This window comes from Myotis davidii, unplaced genomic scaffold (genome assembly GCF_000327345.1).
Source record: "Myotis davidii unplaced genomic scaffold, ASM32734v1 scaffold802, whole genome shotgun sequence".
NCBI classification, from domain to species: Eukaryota; Metazoa; Chordata; class Mammalia; order Chiroptera; family Vespertilionidae; genus Myotis; species Myotis davidii.
In genome coordinates this window covers 345479-362349 of record NW_006295887.1, presented here as the reverse complement: position 1 = coordinate 362349, position 16871 = coordinate 345479, and the positions used below count along the sequence as shown (strand labels likewise).

General features: G+C 37.7%; 1 protein-coding gene across 7 annotated transcripts in view; it reads right to left on the bottom strand.

Annotated features, from left to right (window-relative positions):
• KIZ (kizuna centrosomal protein) overlaps positions 1-16871 on the bottom strand; it is a 113601-nt gene that overhangs the window by 81642 nt on the left and 15088 nt on the right. For 6 of the 7 annotated variants that reach the window (XM_006770872.2, XM_015568569.1, XM_015568571.1 and 3 more), the window contains one exon: positions 11319-11411. The exons of the other annotated variant lie outside the window; for it this stretch is intronic. In XM_006770872.2, coding sequence (XP_006770935.1) covers positions 11319-11411 — 93 coding nt within the window. The remainder of the gene's footprint in view (positions 1-11318; positions 11412-16871) is intronic. 7 annotated transcript variants of the gene reach the window in all.

Sequence of the window (16871 nt, the reverse complement as noted above, 5' to 3'; positions counted from 1 at the left end):
GAAAAGTACAATCGCCAGAATACAAAATTCACTACAGGGGCTCAATATCAGATATGAACAGGCAGAGGAAAGAATCAATGGGCCTGACTATAAGTCAATTAAGATTATCCAGACTGAAAAAAATAAGAAGGAATGAAGACAACTTAACAAGTTTCAGAAACCTGTGGGATACCATCAAACTTATCAACCTATGCCTAATGAAAGCCTCAGAAGGGGAAGAGAAAGAGAAAGGTGCAGAAAGAATTTTTTTAAAATAATCATGAGGAGAACCAAGATAGTGGCGTAGGTAAATGCTGGTACTCACTGCCTCCTACAACCACATCAAAATTACAACTAAAATACAGAACAACCATCATTCAGAACCACCTGAAACCTGGTGAAATGGAAGTCCTATAACTAGAGAAATAAAGGAGAAAGCACAGGTGGAGAGGGGTAAAGTGGGGGAGGGGGAGAGGGGGGTATCTATACTCTCAACAATAAATATTTTAAAAATAAAAGAATAAAATAAATTAAAAATTATCGTGAAAACTTCTCAAATTTAGAAAAAAAGCATTATTCTAAATATCTAAGAAGCCCAATAAAGTCCAAGTATAATAAATCCAAACATATCCTCACCTAAGCACATCATAATCAAACTATTGAAAGTCAAAGAAGGAGGGAAAGTCTTAAAAGCAAAAATAGAGAAGTTATTCCTCACATACAAGGGATCTTCAAAATGATTAACAGGTGATTTCTCATTAGAAACTGTGAAGGCCAGTAGGGAATAGGATAACATAAAGTGCTGAAAGAAAAAGACGGTCAATCAAGAATTCTATATCCACCAAAACATTCCTACAGAAATGAAGGAGAAATTAAGGCATCATTTGCTAAACAAAAACAGAGAATCTGTCACTACCATACCTGTCCTACAAGAAGTACTATAGGATGTTCTTAAGGCTGAAATGAGAGGACACTCTACAGTAGCTCAAAGTCTAAGCAATAAATAGCACTAGTAAGGGTGACTATATTGGTAAATATAAAAAATAGCATAAATATGTTTTTGTTTGTAACTCTCTTTGCTCCTCTATATAATTTAAAAGATAACTGCATTAAGCAATGATTATAGATCTATGTTGATGAGCAGCATCTATCTATCTATCTATCTATCTATCTATCATCTATCTATATGTGTGTACATATATAAACCCAATATGCAAATAGACCGAACGGCAGAACAACCGAACTGAACAACCAGTCGCTATGATGTGCACTGACCACCAGGGGACACGTGCAAAACATGGCAGGTGTCGGCAGCAGGCGGCAGAGTGCAGAACATGGCAAGCATTGGCTGCGGTGGGATGGTGGAGCAGGTGAGCAGGGGGACCAGACCAAGGCGGGGCGCCGGTCTCTGTCATCGGGGCGAGCCTCTGGTGGTTACTGAAAATTCTTTGCTCCCGTGTACTGCAGTCCTGCCTGGTGCTTGCACCTGCTGCCAGCACCAGCCCCGCTCACACCCACTGCGAGTGCCCGGCACCGGCCCCGGTCACTTGGCACCATCAGTGGGTGTGAGCAGCAGCTGCCGGCCCTGATTGCCCCTGAGGGCTTCTGTACCTCTCCCTGCTCCTGAGGGGTGATTAGGGCAGCAGCCACCACTCGCACCCACTGATAGCTCCGGCCCCGCTCGCACCCACTGCTGGTGCCAGCCCCAATCACTCTGCACCATCAGTGGGTTTGAGCAGGGCAGGCGACGTTAGTGCATGGGAGCAGCAGCAGTGGGAATGTGGCTGCTGGCAGATATGGGACCAGGGGTCACAGTGGAAGGGGCCAGGCAACGGCATGGAGGATAGGCCGAGACCCACCCCTGTGCTCACTACAGCCTCTCGGTCCACAGTTCCTTTCAAGGTGCACGAATTTGTGCACTGGGCCCCTAGTATAAGATATAAAGACATAGGTTGTATTACAATAACATCACAAAGGAGCAGGAAAGAATTTAAGCTATACAGAATTAAAGTTATTGCATTCTATTGAAATTAAGTTGGTATTAATACAAATTGGATTATTATAAACTAAAATATAAATTATAACCCACATTAAAAGAAATAACAGGCAATTAAAATGGTACACTAGAGCCCGGCTGGTGTGGCTCAGCAGTTGAGCATCGATCCAGGAACCAAAAGGTCACTGGTTCGATCCCCACATGCCCAGGTTGCGGGCTCAATCCCCAGTAGGGGTACATGCAGGAGTCAACTGATCGATGATGTTTCTCTCTCATCGATGTTCCTATCTATCTCTCTCCCTTCCTCTCTCTCTAAAATAATAATAATAATAATAATAATACTATAAATAAATAAATAAATAAATAAAATGGTACACTAGAAAGTATTTATTTAATGCAAAAGAAGGCAGTTTCGGAGGACTAAAAAACCCACAAAAAAACATAAATATATAGACAACAAAGAGCAAAATGGCAGATGCAATTCCTACCTTTTCTGTAATTACATTAAATTTAAGTAGACTCAATAATACAAATAAAGTTAGAGATTGGCAGAATGGATTAAAAATCATGATCTAACTATTTGCTGACAACACTATTTTACAAAGATATAAACAGGATGAAAACACAGGGAAGGGAAAAGACATGAACAGAGCCTCATGAAAAAAAATAGTGTTACTATGCAAATAGTAACCAAAAGAAAGCGGGAGTGGCTATGCTAATATCAGACAAAATAGACTTTAAGACACACAATCGTTATTAGAGACAATGGATATTTCTGATAAAAGGGATAATTTGTGGAAAAGACATTGCAATTAGAAACATATTGTATAAGTAACAACCAAGTCTTAAAATACATGAAGCAAAAACTGAGAGCATTTAAAGGAGAAATCGACAATTTAACAATAATAGGTACGTCAATACTCCACATTCAATAATGAATAAAAACTTAACAGAAGACCAATAGGAAAATAAGAACTTGAACAACTATAAACCAACTAGACCTAACAGACATACAGAAGACTCCACTTACCAAAAGAATACTTAGACTGCATAATCTTCTAAGTATACATGGAACATTTTACAGGATATGTTAGGCCACAAATCAAGTCTCAATAAATTAAAAATATATTAAAACATAAAAAATAAAAAGCAGAGAACATGATTAGAAAATGAACAACAGAAGTGGCAGGAATAAGCAGAATGATTCAAAGATGTCTTGAATCAAAAATAAGATTCAAGACTTATTTTTAAATACCAACTAACCAAACAAAACAAAATACCTAAATAAGTCCCAGAAAAAAATGGGAGGGGGGATGGAAACCTATTTTGAGATCTCAGAAAGGGGTCTACATCTCCAACCCTGTCATTTGTACACTGATAATACTGAACGCAAATGAAAATTGTTTCAGATAGGTTTTATTTACAACTTCTCATTCATCTTTCTCCAGTGAGACTATAGACTATGTAATGGAGTGAATGTGTTCTTCCAAAATTCCTATGTTGAAGCCTAGTGTGGCTATATCTATAGATGGGGCTTCTAAGAAAGTAATTAAAGTTAAATGAGGTCATAAGAGCAGGGCCCTAAAGCAATAGAATTAGTGTCCTTGGAAGAAGAGACACCACCAAGAGCACACACTCTCTGGACCCAGCCACCAAAGAAAGGCCATGTGAGGACACAGAACAAAAGGGACATCTGCAACCCACAGGGAGAGCCCTCACCAGGCCACAACCCTGAAAAAAAAAAAAGAATTAACACCAATCCTTCATAAACTCTTTTAAAAACAAGCAAGGAAGAAATACGTCTGAACTAACTCTATGAGGTCTGTCTGTGACACTGAAACCAAATAAAGACATTATTAAAAAGAAAAGTACAGACCAATATTTCTTATGAATACAGATGCAAAAATTTTCTTTTATATCCCTGAGTGGGCACATACCAATGTAAAAATTCTTAACATAATACTAGTAAACTAAATTCAGCAACACAGAAATGGGATCTTATATCAGGACCAAGTGGGATTTATCTCAGGAATGTAAATTTGGTTCAACATATGAAAATCAAGTAATGCACTATACTATATTAATAAAGGCAAAAGCTCCAAAGACAAAAATCATTAGACAATGTCCAACATGTGGTCAGAATAACAAACAAGCAAACATGCAACAAGCTAGAAATAGAAGGAAACTCCCTCAACCGGATAAAGTACATCTATAAAAAATCCCTAGCACACATCATAGTCAATGGTGAAAGACTGAAAGCTTTCTCCATAAGATCAGGATTAACATGAGAATGTCTACTCTTATCACTTCTATTTAACACTGAGCTGAGATTATAGCCAGAGCAGTAAGGCAAAAAAATAAATAATCAAAAAAGTAAATAAAAAAGAAAGAAAGAAAGAAGAAAGAAAAAAGAAAGGAAAGGAATCTAGATTGCAAAGAAAGAAGAGATATATACCCCTATGTTCAAAGCAGCGAACAAAATAAACTGATGATCCAAAATAGGCCCAGAGACACAGAAGCATGAACAGACTGCTGAATCTCAGAGGGAAGCAGGGGAGGAGGGAGGGAAGAGATCAACCAATGAACTCCTATGCATATATTCAAAACCCATAGACACAGACAATAGAGTGGTGAAGGCTTGTGGAGGTGGGGGATGGAAGAGGGCAGTGAAGGAAAAAAAGGAAAGTATGTAATACTTTCAACAATAAAGATTTATTTTTTTTTAAAAGAGATACTACCTCTATTTGCAGATAATATGATCTTATACAAAGAAAAACCTAAGAATTACACAAGAAACAATGAGAACCAATACACAAGTCCAGCAAGGTTGCAGAATCTAGGATCAGTACAAATATAAATAATGTATTTCTATGCATTAGAAATTGAAATTAGAAAAACAATTCTATTTTAATAATAGCATCAAAAAGAATAAAATACCAAATAAATTTAACAAAGAAGTAATACTTGTACACTGAAAACTACAAAACATTTATGAAAGAAGTAAAGACCTAAATAAATGAAAAGGCATTCTGTGTTCAAGGAACATAAGACTTAATAGTGTTAAGATAAAAATATGCCCAAATTGATCTACATAATCAATGCAATCTCTATCAAAATCCCAAGGGCATTTTTGTAGAAATCAGCAAGCTAAAATTCTTATGAAAATAAATACAAGGAACCCAGATTAGCCAAAACGATTTTCCAAAAGAAGAGCAAAGTTGGAGAACTCACACTTTCCAATTTCAAAACTTACTACAAAATTAGGGTAATTCTAAACTGTACTGGTATAAGGATAAACATATAGATCAATGAAATAGAACTGAAAGTCGAGAAATAAGTCCATGTGTCTACAGTCAATTGACATTTTTAGAACAGTTTTAGGTTGCTGGAATTGGTTATTTCCCCTCCTCCACATTTGAAGGCTATCATTCAGCCATAAAAAAGAAAGAAAGCTTGCCATTTGTGACATAGACAAACTTTGAGGGCATTATGCTAAATAAAATAAGTCAGACATGATATCTTTTATATGTGGAGTCTATAAAAACAACAACAAAAGAACAAGACCCCAAGGTCATAGACACAAAGAATAGATTGGTCGTTGCCAGAGGTGGAGGGTGGAGTGATGGGAGAAATGGATATACTATTAATTTTTTTTAGTTTAAATAAATTGAAAAAATATTGGGAGTTGGGGAAAATGATAACGAAGCAAATGAATATGACTGCAAATACTTATTAGTAAACAAACAGTTTACTAATTGCGAGTTCATCTTTGCTGAGGAAAAAGGGAGTTCATCTTTGCTGAGGAAAAAGGAAGAAAACATATTTAAGGAGATATTAGCAAGTTTAGAATTAATGTAACAGTGTCATCATTTTTAAAGCAGGTGAATCTTGACCATTATTATACTTTGAAAAAACATATTTTTCATATGTAATGTTTTATAAAATATTGAAGAAATCTCTTTTTTTTAATATATTATTTTTTTTCACAGGCAAGGGAATTGGGAAGGTGCATGCAGAAATAGAACTATCAGACCAGTTTCCAGCTTTTCACACAATACAATTATTGCTCTTAGTTTCTATGTAAGCAAATCCTTAAGTTACACTGAGATTTCAAAACAAAATCCCACAAAGAATCCTATATAATAAAAGGCTAATATACAAATTGACCAAATGGCAGAATGACCGGTTGCTATGACGTGCACTGACCACCAGGGGGCAGATGCTCAACGCAGGAGCTGCCCCCTGGTGGTTAGTGCACTCACACAAGGGGAGCGCCACTCAGCCAGAAGCCAGGCTCACAGTGGGCAAGTGTAGTGGCAATGGCGGGAGCCTCTCCTGCCTCCATGGCAGTGCTAAGGATGTCTGACTGCCAGCTTAGGGGAGCAGGCCTAAGCCATCAGTCAGATATCCCCCGAGGGCTCCTGGACTGCAAGAGGGCAGGCCAGGCTGAGGGACACCCCTCCCTCCCCAGTGCACAAATCTCATGCACCAGGCCTCTAGTTTACATATAACGATCTTAAAGAAGATATTTTATTTTACCATGTGTTATGAACTGAATTGTATCCTCCCAAAGTCTTACGTTGAAGCCCCAATCCCCAACCTGACTATATCTGGAGATGGGGCCCTGAAGGAGGTAATTCATGTTAAATGAGGTGATAAGTGTGGAGCCTCAGTCCTTAGAAGAGGAAGAGACACCAGAGATCCATCTCTCTTCATGCATGTGCACAGAGAAGAAGCCACAGAGGACTCAGAGGGAGAGTGGCCATCTGCAACCCATGGAGCGAGGTCTCATCAGAAACCAACCCTACTGGCACCTTGATCTTGGACTTCCCAGCCTCTGAACTGTAAGAAAATAAATTTCTGTTGTGTAAGCCACCCAATCTGTGGTATTTTGTTATGGCAGCCCCACTTGACTAAGAACACCATGCCAATGTGATTTTTAACTCTTCATTTTTGTCACTGTAATAGATTACTTAATTTTCACAATTAAAACCAAAAAGAGGCATTTCTGGCCATAAAATCCAATAGCTGTTGAAACTACCTAAGTTTTAAAATGGATCCATTAAATTTAGGCTTCAAAAGTTATGTCCTATAAGTTATTTTGAAGAACATGTAACTATAAAATCAACCTATTATGAGTTGTTACTAGCAGGTGGCTTTACCTCCCATTTCTTTAATTCATAGGTAGCCTCTATGTGCCCACAGCCCTCTCCACTATCCTGGATAACTGGTGAAAAGCCAGCACCAGAGTACGGCTATCCAAGTGGAGAACAAAGATGGTGAGAGTGGTGAGAGATGGTGACGGTGGTGAGAGTAGCAACAGGGTTAGTGAACATTTGTCAAGCAATTACTGGGTGTCAAGCAGATTTATACCCATTACCTATTTTAACAGTCAAAACAACCATTATCATTATCCCCACTCTTGTAAGACTTAGCAAGGTTGAATAATCTGTTCCCAGTCCCAGGATTCAAACCCAGATATGAGGACTACAGTGCTCTACCCCCTTATTCTTCAATATTAAAAACTGAATGAGTTAAATTCAAATTGTGTTACTGAAACACAGCTTTTTAAAAAATGTTTTTATTGATTTTTAGAGAGAGAGAAAAGGAGAGGGAGAGATAGAAACACCAATGAGAGGGAAACATCAACATTGACTGGCTGCCTCCTGCACGACCCCCACTGGGGATAGAGCCCATACCCAGGCATGTGCCTTGACCAGGAATCAAACCAGAGACCTCCTGGTGCATAGGTTGATGCTCAAACATTGAGCCACACACGCTGGGCACCATAGTTTTTTTGAAACAACAGCAACATAAAAATCCCCAATAATGAATCTGAAGGCTATGTTTAATTTCTTACTAAGTTCAACCAATACAAACTCAGATCTACTAAATAGACTCTAAATGAAACTTGTACCTGATACATAAAATCAGGTCCATGTAGTGTACATGAGAAGTGTAGGAGAAAAGCAAATAGAAGTTTCAAGAGAAATTCAGCATCCCTAAATTGGACAAGTAGGTGATTTTCAAAAAATACACACACACACACACACACCCTAGTAAAGTGATGACGAACTTTTTGAGCTTGGAGTGTCAGCATTTTGAAAAACCCTAACTTAACTCTGGTGCCATGTCACATATAGAAATTTTTTGATATTTGCAACCATAGTAAAACAAAGATTTATATTTTTGAGATTTATTTTTATATTTAAATGCTATTTAACAAAGAAAAATCAACCAAAAAAAATGAGTTCGCGTGTCACCTCTGACACGTGTGTCATAGGTTCGCCATCACTGGCCTAGTATCAACCTTTTCCCAACACTCCTAGGCCTAAACCACTGCTTTGATCAAAACAATACAAAGTTAAGTCATGATTTTCAAGTAAAGAACGGATGCTTGGCAAACGTCACAGAAGAGCAAGACAAGAGCCCTTTCTTTTACAGTGCAATTTAAAATGCCCTATTTGTTCTCCCCAATTCCCGAACAGGGTGGCTCGGGGTATAAATGTATCTCTTATCGTTCCCTATTCACAAAAGTAATGTGCAGATCCACATCAGAGAGACAGAACTCCAACTCCACTTTCTAATTCTGAGAGATCTTAGTAAGGATAGGGGCAACTCATAGTCTACCACAATTAAAAGAACAATCTCACCCACAGGCAGGCTCCTTCTTCTTAAAATGCATTAACCACCTGTCCATCCCTTCTTCACACATTTAAACTGTCTGACTGTATTAACACTATTAAATTAACTGGAGCTTTTATTTCTAGATGATTACCAAAAGGGAGATTGCTAAAATAAGCGTATGTGCATATTTAACTGTCATAGTTACTGCCAGATTCCTTTCCAAAGAAGTTCTAGGCACACACACATTATTTTCACACTGTATGAAAAAGACTGTCTTTTTCTAATAATACAGTATTTCATAGAATGTAAGTTTAAAAAGTTTAGAAAGTCTTCCAAAGAACAAGAAATCAATACTTGTTCTGTGGCAGCTTCTGTAATCCCTTATGCTATCAGCGGGAGAAAAGAAACAGTGTTTTCCACAAAATTTGTCTTCCTATTGCTGAAATGACTTGTTTCCTTTTCCCCTTCTCATTCACCTTCTCTCTCCTTCCTATCATTCCACTATACGATGTGCAATTTCTTCACTACCCAGCCTTCATGCCAGCAGATCAAACATCACCTCCTCTGTCAAGCCATGGATTATTCATTTCAGCGGAGGAATATGTTCTTTCTCCACGTATCTCAGGTCTGCTCCTATACACACTGTCCCACGCCTTAGAAAGAATAGCACGTTGTGGAAAGCACCTGAAGGGCAAGTATTGTGGCATTCAGAGAAGGGCCTACGGTGGCTTCTCAAACAACACTTGCTCAAAAACTACTTACTGACTTCAACCAGTAAGACTGTACTCTGCTTCAGGCCAGTCTCTGGAGACCAGTGACTCTGGGCAGAGACTAATTCATTCGACTCCTAAAGAAGTGGAGTGCAGATTTCCACTGAGAAACAACATAACTCATGATAAGGAGCTCTCCTGGAATTCGTATCGCTTAATAAGGATTAACCAACTCATGATTTTGCTGAAAAGTATTTACCTTTTAACTGATGGAACATCAATGGGAAACTGAAAAAGGCAAGATATAAATTTCTCAAAATATTACCTACTTGATTCTTACATACAGTCAAAGCTTTTAAGGAGATGACACTTTTCAGTATAAAGGAAAAACTTCTCTTCTAATTATTCTATGTAGTTTTTTAAGGACTTGTCAGCGATGTATCTCTACCCTAATTTTAAATATGACTGAAAAGGAGACTACATAACTATATGGAAAGTAAGGATTCAGTTGTAAAATAGAAAAATAAAAGTCTCTTGTTGTACTTAAGTACCACTGACACTGCTGCACTAAGAATGTGTCTATCAGGAATGGTATAGGAAGATAAACCAATTTATAGATTAACAACATCAATTATTTCATGACGAAATGTCAAACACAAACACTACCTGAATGGTTTATAAGTCTATCACATCACATCATACCATCTTTGACATACATTTAATGTCACAGAAATCATTTATCATTAAAGGCCTTTTTATATAGGTCAGGGTTACTGGAGCTTGGTGTTTTGTATCTTATAGTTTAAAGAATGTGCCAAATTCTAGGTTTTTTTTTAACTTTGTAATCTTTGGGAAGGAAAACGAAAACTTCCTATAAATTCAGATTAATGCCTGCTAATGCACAGAAATAAAAAGAAAAACTAAAACCTTCCTCCTACTATAAAAACAAAATAGTGTGGCCTCTGTTTCTTTTCTGATAAGAGTCTTAAATACCAAACAGTTAACTGCATAATAACATTTACTGGCAGCCAGGCAGCCTGCTTAGCAGATATATAAAGCAGGTAAAAGAAGAAAAAGTTAATTTCTTGGCTGAATGATTCCATCGGTAGCTATAGGGCAAACCTGAAAGTCTTTTAGTAAAGTAGCAGTTGATTCTTCTATCAATCTGTAGCACACATACTCTTCCAAGGAAAGCATTAAATATGAAAATCATATCCCGTTATCATCTGTTTCCAGCTTTCAGCCCAGTAAGCTTTTCTTAATGAATGCTGCAGCCTAAGGAACAAGCACGCTGTTGGCTTTTCTGAATAATGGAGTGATGCTACCATTTTTGCTTATTACAATATCGACTGGCTGAGGGGGTTTCACACATAGTCACAAGTGACTACTCTTGCCAGCATGCTCCAAGTTATTACAAGATGTTTTTAGACATTTCATCTAAAAGAGCTTTACTGCTTTTAGTGAAGAAAACATCTATGGTCTTGAACAGAATCATTTATATGGAGATAGGCGGGAGGATTAGAAGCCTGCATTATGGCAGATACATAGCAGAATTTATTTAAGTATTCCTTTCCAGTCTTTTTGTCTGTTGCTTAGATATGCAATCCTTTCTTTCCACTTTATCTGTGAAAGGTTAAAATGTACAAAATTATAGATACAAAAAAAAGAAGCAAATGTCACATTTTGTTTACTTTTTCATTTAAAATGTTTCTGGAACTAAGAAAAAAGCAGCTATAAAACATTATCTAGAAAAACATAATTTCACCTCCTAACAACACTGAGGTTTTCTTTGGAATCTGTTTTATACCCACCATGCCTGTCTTTCAGCAAATTTAACTGAATTAGACATTAAAGCAATAGTCTATAAGCAAAAGTCTTCAAATAATCACTTAAGGTTTACTCAAAAATATCTTTGTAATAAGATGATTTTTTAAAAACAATATCTTAAAAGATGAATACTCCAAAAATGCTCAGTTAACAGAAACTTTAACATTTTAATTTGTTACCTTTTCTGTGTCTTCATTTTTCAGTTCACCTTTTATTCCCAGGCTATCTTTTGAAAGTAGCTGCATCTTCTTAAATTGAGCCTCATATTCAATCTAAATATAAACAAAGTTTGATTTTTTTGTGTGGATATTATTACAACTAGCACCTTTCTCTCTTTTTCAGTCTTTACAGAATAGAAGGAACAGTGAAGTAGAAAGTAAAACTGATATTGCTAAGAAAGTCAACTGATCTTAGAAGACAATTTCACAAATAGCACGTAAAAAAGCTGAATTCTAGTGTTATATGTTTTTAAATAAAATAAAAATTGATGGATTTTTACTTAGTCTTTCATCAATTTAGGGAATAAGAGCTTGATATACTAACCTATCATGAAAATCCATTTATTTTATTATGAAAGTAACATCAGACAGTGTTTTCTCTGAAAAGTTTTGTCCTGAACAAAGGAAACGAAATCAATCTTACTTATCTGTATATCTACATATCATGGCCCGTCCTACTAGTAACAGCAACAGAGTAAATTATTTGCTCGATTATCAACTTAATACTAAATCTGTTTTCTATGAATAAAAATACACTGTAGACATCAATGATCGGCATCATAGGAATCAAGTTTGCTCTGGCACTAATAACTGCATAAAGATGACTGCATCATTATCACACTATAATTAATGAAAGTGATTCCATCATAAAATGACTTTTTCTCAGTCATTAAAGTCTAAAAAAGTCACTGAGCATGGTCTATCACAGGTGTCAGACATTTTCTAAATTATGCAGTGATGCACTCCAATTACAAACATACCTCTGAACATACAGTAGGCCTGGGCTTTGTTTGACACACCAAAAATCAACAGATAATAATAACCAAAGTTGACTTGTTTCCCTCAGAATATCTTAAAAGGTATTATATACTGCCTTTTTGTTAATAACAGTTCAGGAAGAATTGTGGTTTTCTCTATCAGAATGTTATTAACATGATACATGGCAGTAATTATCTAAATAGATACCGAAGTAAATAAAAGTCTCATCAGGCCAGAACAAACAATAAAATGAACAATTAAGAAAGTACATTTTATATCTCTTTGTTCTATATCTACTCCTTTGAACACAGAGATATTTAATTTTTAACCCATGAACCTTCAACAAGCAAAGTATCCAGATTCCAAGGCAAAGTATCTTTAAAAAGGAACCACAACTGTCAGAGGGGAGGGGAGTGGGGGAACTGGATGAAAGAAGGTGACGGGATTAGCAAAAAAAAAAAAAATTAAAAAAAAATAAAATACACACACACACACATATAACCTATAGACCCAACAACAGTGTGGTGATAGCCAGAGGGAAAAAAGGGGGTGGGGGCTAGGTGGAGGTGGGCAAAGGTGGGGAAAATAGGGATGCAAAGAGACTTTGCTTGGGGCAATGGGTGTACAATGCAATGTGCAGATGATGTTTTATTGAGCTGTACACTTGGTTTTGTATATGGTTTTGGGAACCAATGTCACCCCAATAAATTCCATTAAAATAAATAAATAAATGCAAATAAAAATATGTAAAAGGGGGGATGTGGGGTGGATTACAAAGTAAACAGATTTATTAAGTAATCAGAGGTTAAGCAGAAATTCTTTGTTGCAGTGCCTACAAATGTTTTCTTCTGCTCTTTGAGATCAGTTACCAACATGCACTGGGCATTGCATCTGATTTCCTCAATATGGGATCATTTTAGAGCCATATCTTCCAAAGACAGAGCATGTTCGCACGGGAACATAAGAGTATTATTCAATTCATTTTGCTGATGCAAAAAAAGTGAAAATCGCATTAGGGCTTCATAAGGAAAGTATCTTAAAGAGTCCAACTTAGATTGTTCTCAATGAATCTGAAAAATTTACTGAACTATAGGTACTTTCCTAAACTAATGACTCAAATAAATACTGTTCAATATATTTGAAAAAAGTGTTACTATGATAAACTGGTCATTGATACAAACTGGAACTCTGCACCACCTCCTACCATGGATTTCCACCTAAAACTGCTCTACTCTCTTTTTTTTGCCTTGTATTTATATATATGATACTTATTTACAATCTACCCCTGAACACTGGAGAGCAGGGGTTTTCAAACATGCTCTGCAGGGGCAATAAGTCCCCCTAGTTCTACTTTAAACAAAGGGTTTTACTATGTTTAAAAGTTGTGCTTTTTCTTTTTTTTAAGTTTGGAAAACACTGTATAGGTGAATCTTTCCAAGACTTTCCCAGCTAAAAAAATGTCTAATAAAATAGAAGAGCATGTGTCTCTGCATGCATCTGTTTCTCCAACTATCGGTCTTTCATGTTTCATTACCAATTTCTCCTCTGACCAGACCTCATATGTTTCTCCTATTTCCACAATACATCAGGACTTAACTGCGTCCTTTCTCTCTGGTGCAGACTCCCAACCCTGTTCTCTTCTTGCCACGTGGCCTAGATTCCTCATAGTCAGATCTGCTGCTCCAGGGGCCAAACTACCCATGACCCAGGAACATCTGCCGGCCCAGAGCTTCTCTAAGGATAATCCCCATGTCCCCTAACTCCCTTGGGAGAAATCTATTTTAATAAACCCAAGAGCATTGAATTAACCCATCAGGTAACTTGTTCTGTTACTGTATTGCTTCACAGCACTGGGCTTGGTGCTGCCCATATAAATTTAGGAGGACCTTTCTATTCACTTCCTTATTCTGCACTTCTGTTCAATTAATGAAACCTGTTGATGATGCTCTTCAGTCATGGGAAGAGAAGAAGAAGGTTCTGGCGGATCTTTCAGGTCTCTGGGATATCTTTTTATTCTTACAACACATCCCTTTTCCATTATGTTTCCTTCTTCTGTATTTTCACTCACATTCCTTCAATATTTCCTCATCATATTACTACTTGTATGAAAGTGCTACCACCATTACCTTTTTTTTTTCATTGGTCTTTGGAATTGTACAGTAATTCTCAGTTACAAAACTGAATAGACATTTGAGATCAGCTTGGCTTGACCTCCTCATAGTAGACTTGAAGAATGGGCACAGAGAGTTACATAAACTGTCTGACTTGACTCATGTGAATATGAAAGGTGGAACTAAGATTCACTATCTTTTGTTTTTCTCCTATTTTTTTCCCCAGGCTTCCTCTTAGATGTTAAACCAAAAGATATGAAGGAACATTTATTTATTCAATTAGTTCATATTAATGGGCAAGACACTTTGGCAGATAAAAAATGGGCTTTCCTACAGACTCTGTCCTTCAGGAAGCTGAAGGTCATGCTCTGCCTAGAGGGCTGTCACAATGCTTAGCAGTAATTGAATGAGAGTTCAAAATTTCCTCAAATTTTATCTTAAATATCTATTCAATATTATAACTGAAATTACTAGACAGTTCCAAAGACCAGTGAAAAAAATACCACAATAGTTCTTACGTAGTTGTTCATTGTCCATAAGAGAACATGGACAAATAGAAGAATTAATTTTCAATCAAGTAGGGAGTCCCCCAATGCTTACCGAGTGCTTATTATGTGCCACACTCTGGGTCAGATACTGAGTACGAAAATGATGACATGGAGCTCATAGTGAGCTGAAAGAACAGATGCATGAAAAATTATAATACCATGGAGGTAGTGCTAACTGAGATAATTATGACACAGACCTAATACAAGAAAGAGGGAGAGAGGCCTTCTAGTTGAAGGATGTAGGAGATAATGTGGTACTTTCAAGGAAATGCAGATTGTTCAGCATCTTTAAAATTCTATGGGTGTGTATAAGTGAATGAGTGTGTGTAAAAGAATGTGTGCACACATGTGTGGGAGATAAAAATAGAGAGAAACAGTGGGAAGACATTGGGGGTAATAGATATAGAAGGAAAGAGATGGGGAATATGGAGAAAACAGGAATGGGAGATGGGTGGGCATTGGGAAGAGAGGGAGACAGGAATAGGGGAGAGTGCAGAGATAGGAGAAAAAGATGGGGATGGAGAGAGGGTAGAAGGGGACAGGTTGGGTTCAGAAATGTGCATATGTCTGCATTTGTATGAGAGACACACACAGAATATGTGTGTATCAGGAGACGGAAGCAGGCAGAGACCAGCCTCTGGTCTTTGTCTTGAAAAGGCTGAGCATTCAAGGATTTTAGGCAAAGGAGAGACATAACCAGGTGATGACTTCCATGCTTGGGGACCTTCCCTGAGTGCCCTGATATGTCTGCCCAAGGCTGGCACTGGAATGTGGAAGGCTAAAGCAGATGCTGGCCCTGCTCCATGCAGGTCCCTGGGACCTTTCTGGGAGCTCCAAAGTCCCAGAATCCTTCTCTCTTGCTCAAGTTTCCTCAGAACCTGGGAAGGCTGCTCTGCCCACAGGAGCACATGGTTGATTCTCCATTACCTGAACTCCTCCCTCATCAGTCCTCAATCAATGACACCTGGAAGCCAATGTATGCATATCCCAAATGCTGTGAACCATTTGCCACTTTCCCTGAGGTATTAAGTTCCAGGTGCCAACTGCAGTGATTGGCTTAATAATGTGCCCTGTTCCGGTTACCTGCGCTGCCCTGACTCACTTCCCTACTTGCTACTGACTGACATTCTTTGCACTTCCCAAAGTTTCCACTTACATTTAAACCCCTGTCTCAGGGTAAACATTGGGGTGGACCCAATCTCGGGCAATGGCAAGGGGCACCCAAAGGAAACTGCTCTAAGGACCAACTTGGGTCCTTCTATAAAAGTTGCCACTGTGGGGAACAGGGGGACAGAAAGGGAGAAAAGAGCACAGTCTTCACAGCATTACTAATACTACTATTTACATTCTGGAACTGAGTTTATTCAGCCTCTTTATCCATCTGACAAGTGGCAGTATAGTCACAGCACTTGATTTTCAAAACTACATGAAAGACTTAAAAAGCCCTGAAAATTATTACTGGCCCCCAAAATAAAGTAGCATAATTCATAAAATCAGCTGAAAGGTTTTTTTTAAAAGCTTTTAGGCCATTTAAAAAATTTGCCATTATATAATAAAGTGGACTCAGTCTTACAAAGAGGGAGCAATTCACTTTAAATATTTTGGGCAAAATCCCCACTTCTCCCACACTTCTTCATTTTGTTTCACTTTCAGAAATTCTACCAGTTAATTAAAAGTTCATGTACAAGAACTATATTCAAGGAGAAATACCCTATCAGCGGCATGTTGAGGTATGTGGGCAATACACTTTAAACGTGCTAATCAGAACAACTTCCTACTGAAATTTACATGAGGTCAGTCAGCAAAGGCGATAAAGATCTGATACCCGTGTGGGCAGGATTAAGAGAAGACAAGTTCTAGCATACCTAAGACCTCTACTCAACAGTGGCACAAAAGGAAGAGCCAGAAAGAAATGAGAAGATGCCAAAGACAAACATCCTCTATCCTAAAACTCTGCCTACCGCTTGCTAAGCTAAGTGGCATCACTGCCTGGTTTCATGAGTACACACACTGGTAAAGCATGTGGACTTGGGTGACTGCCAAAATACAGTTCTCCATGGAACTCAACATCTCTCCTAACTGTAGCTACGCGATTT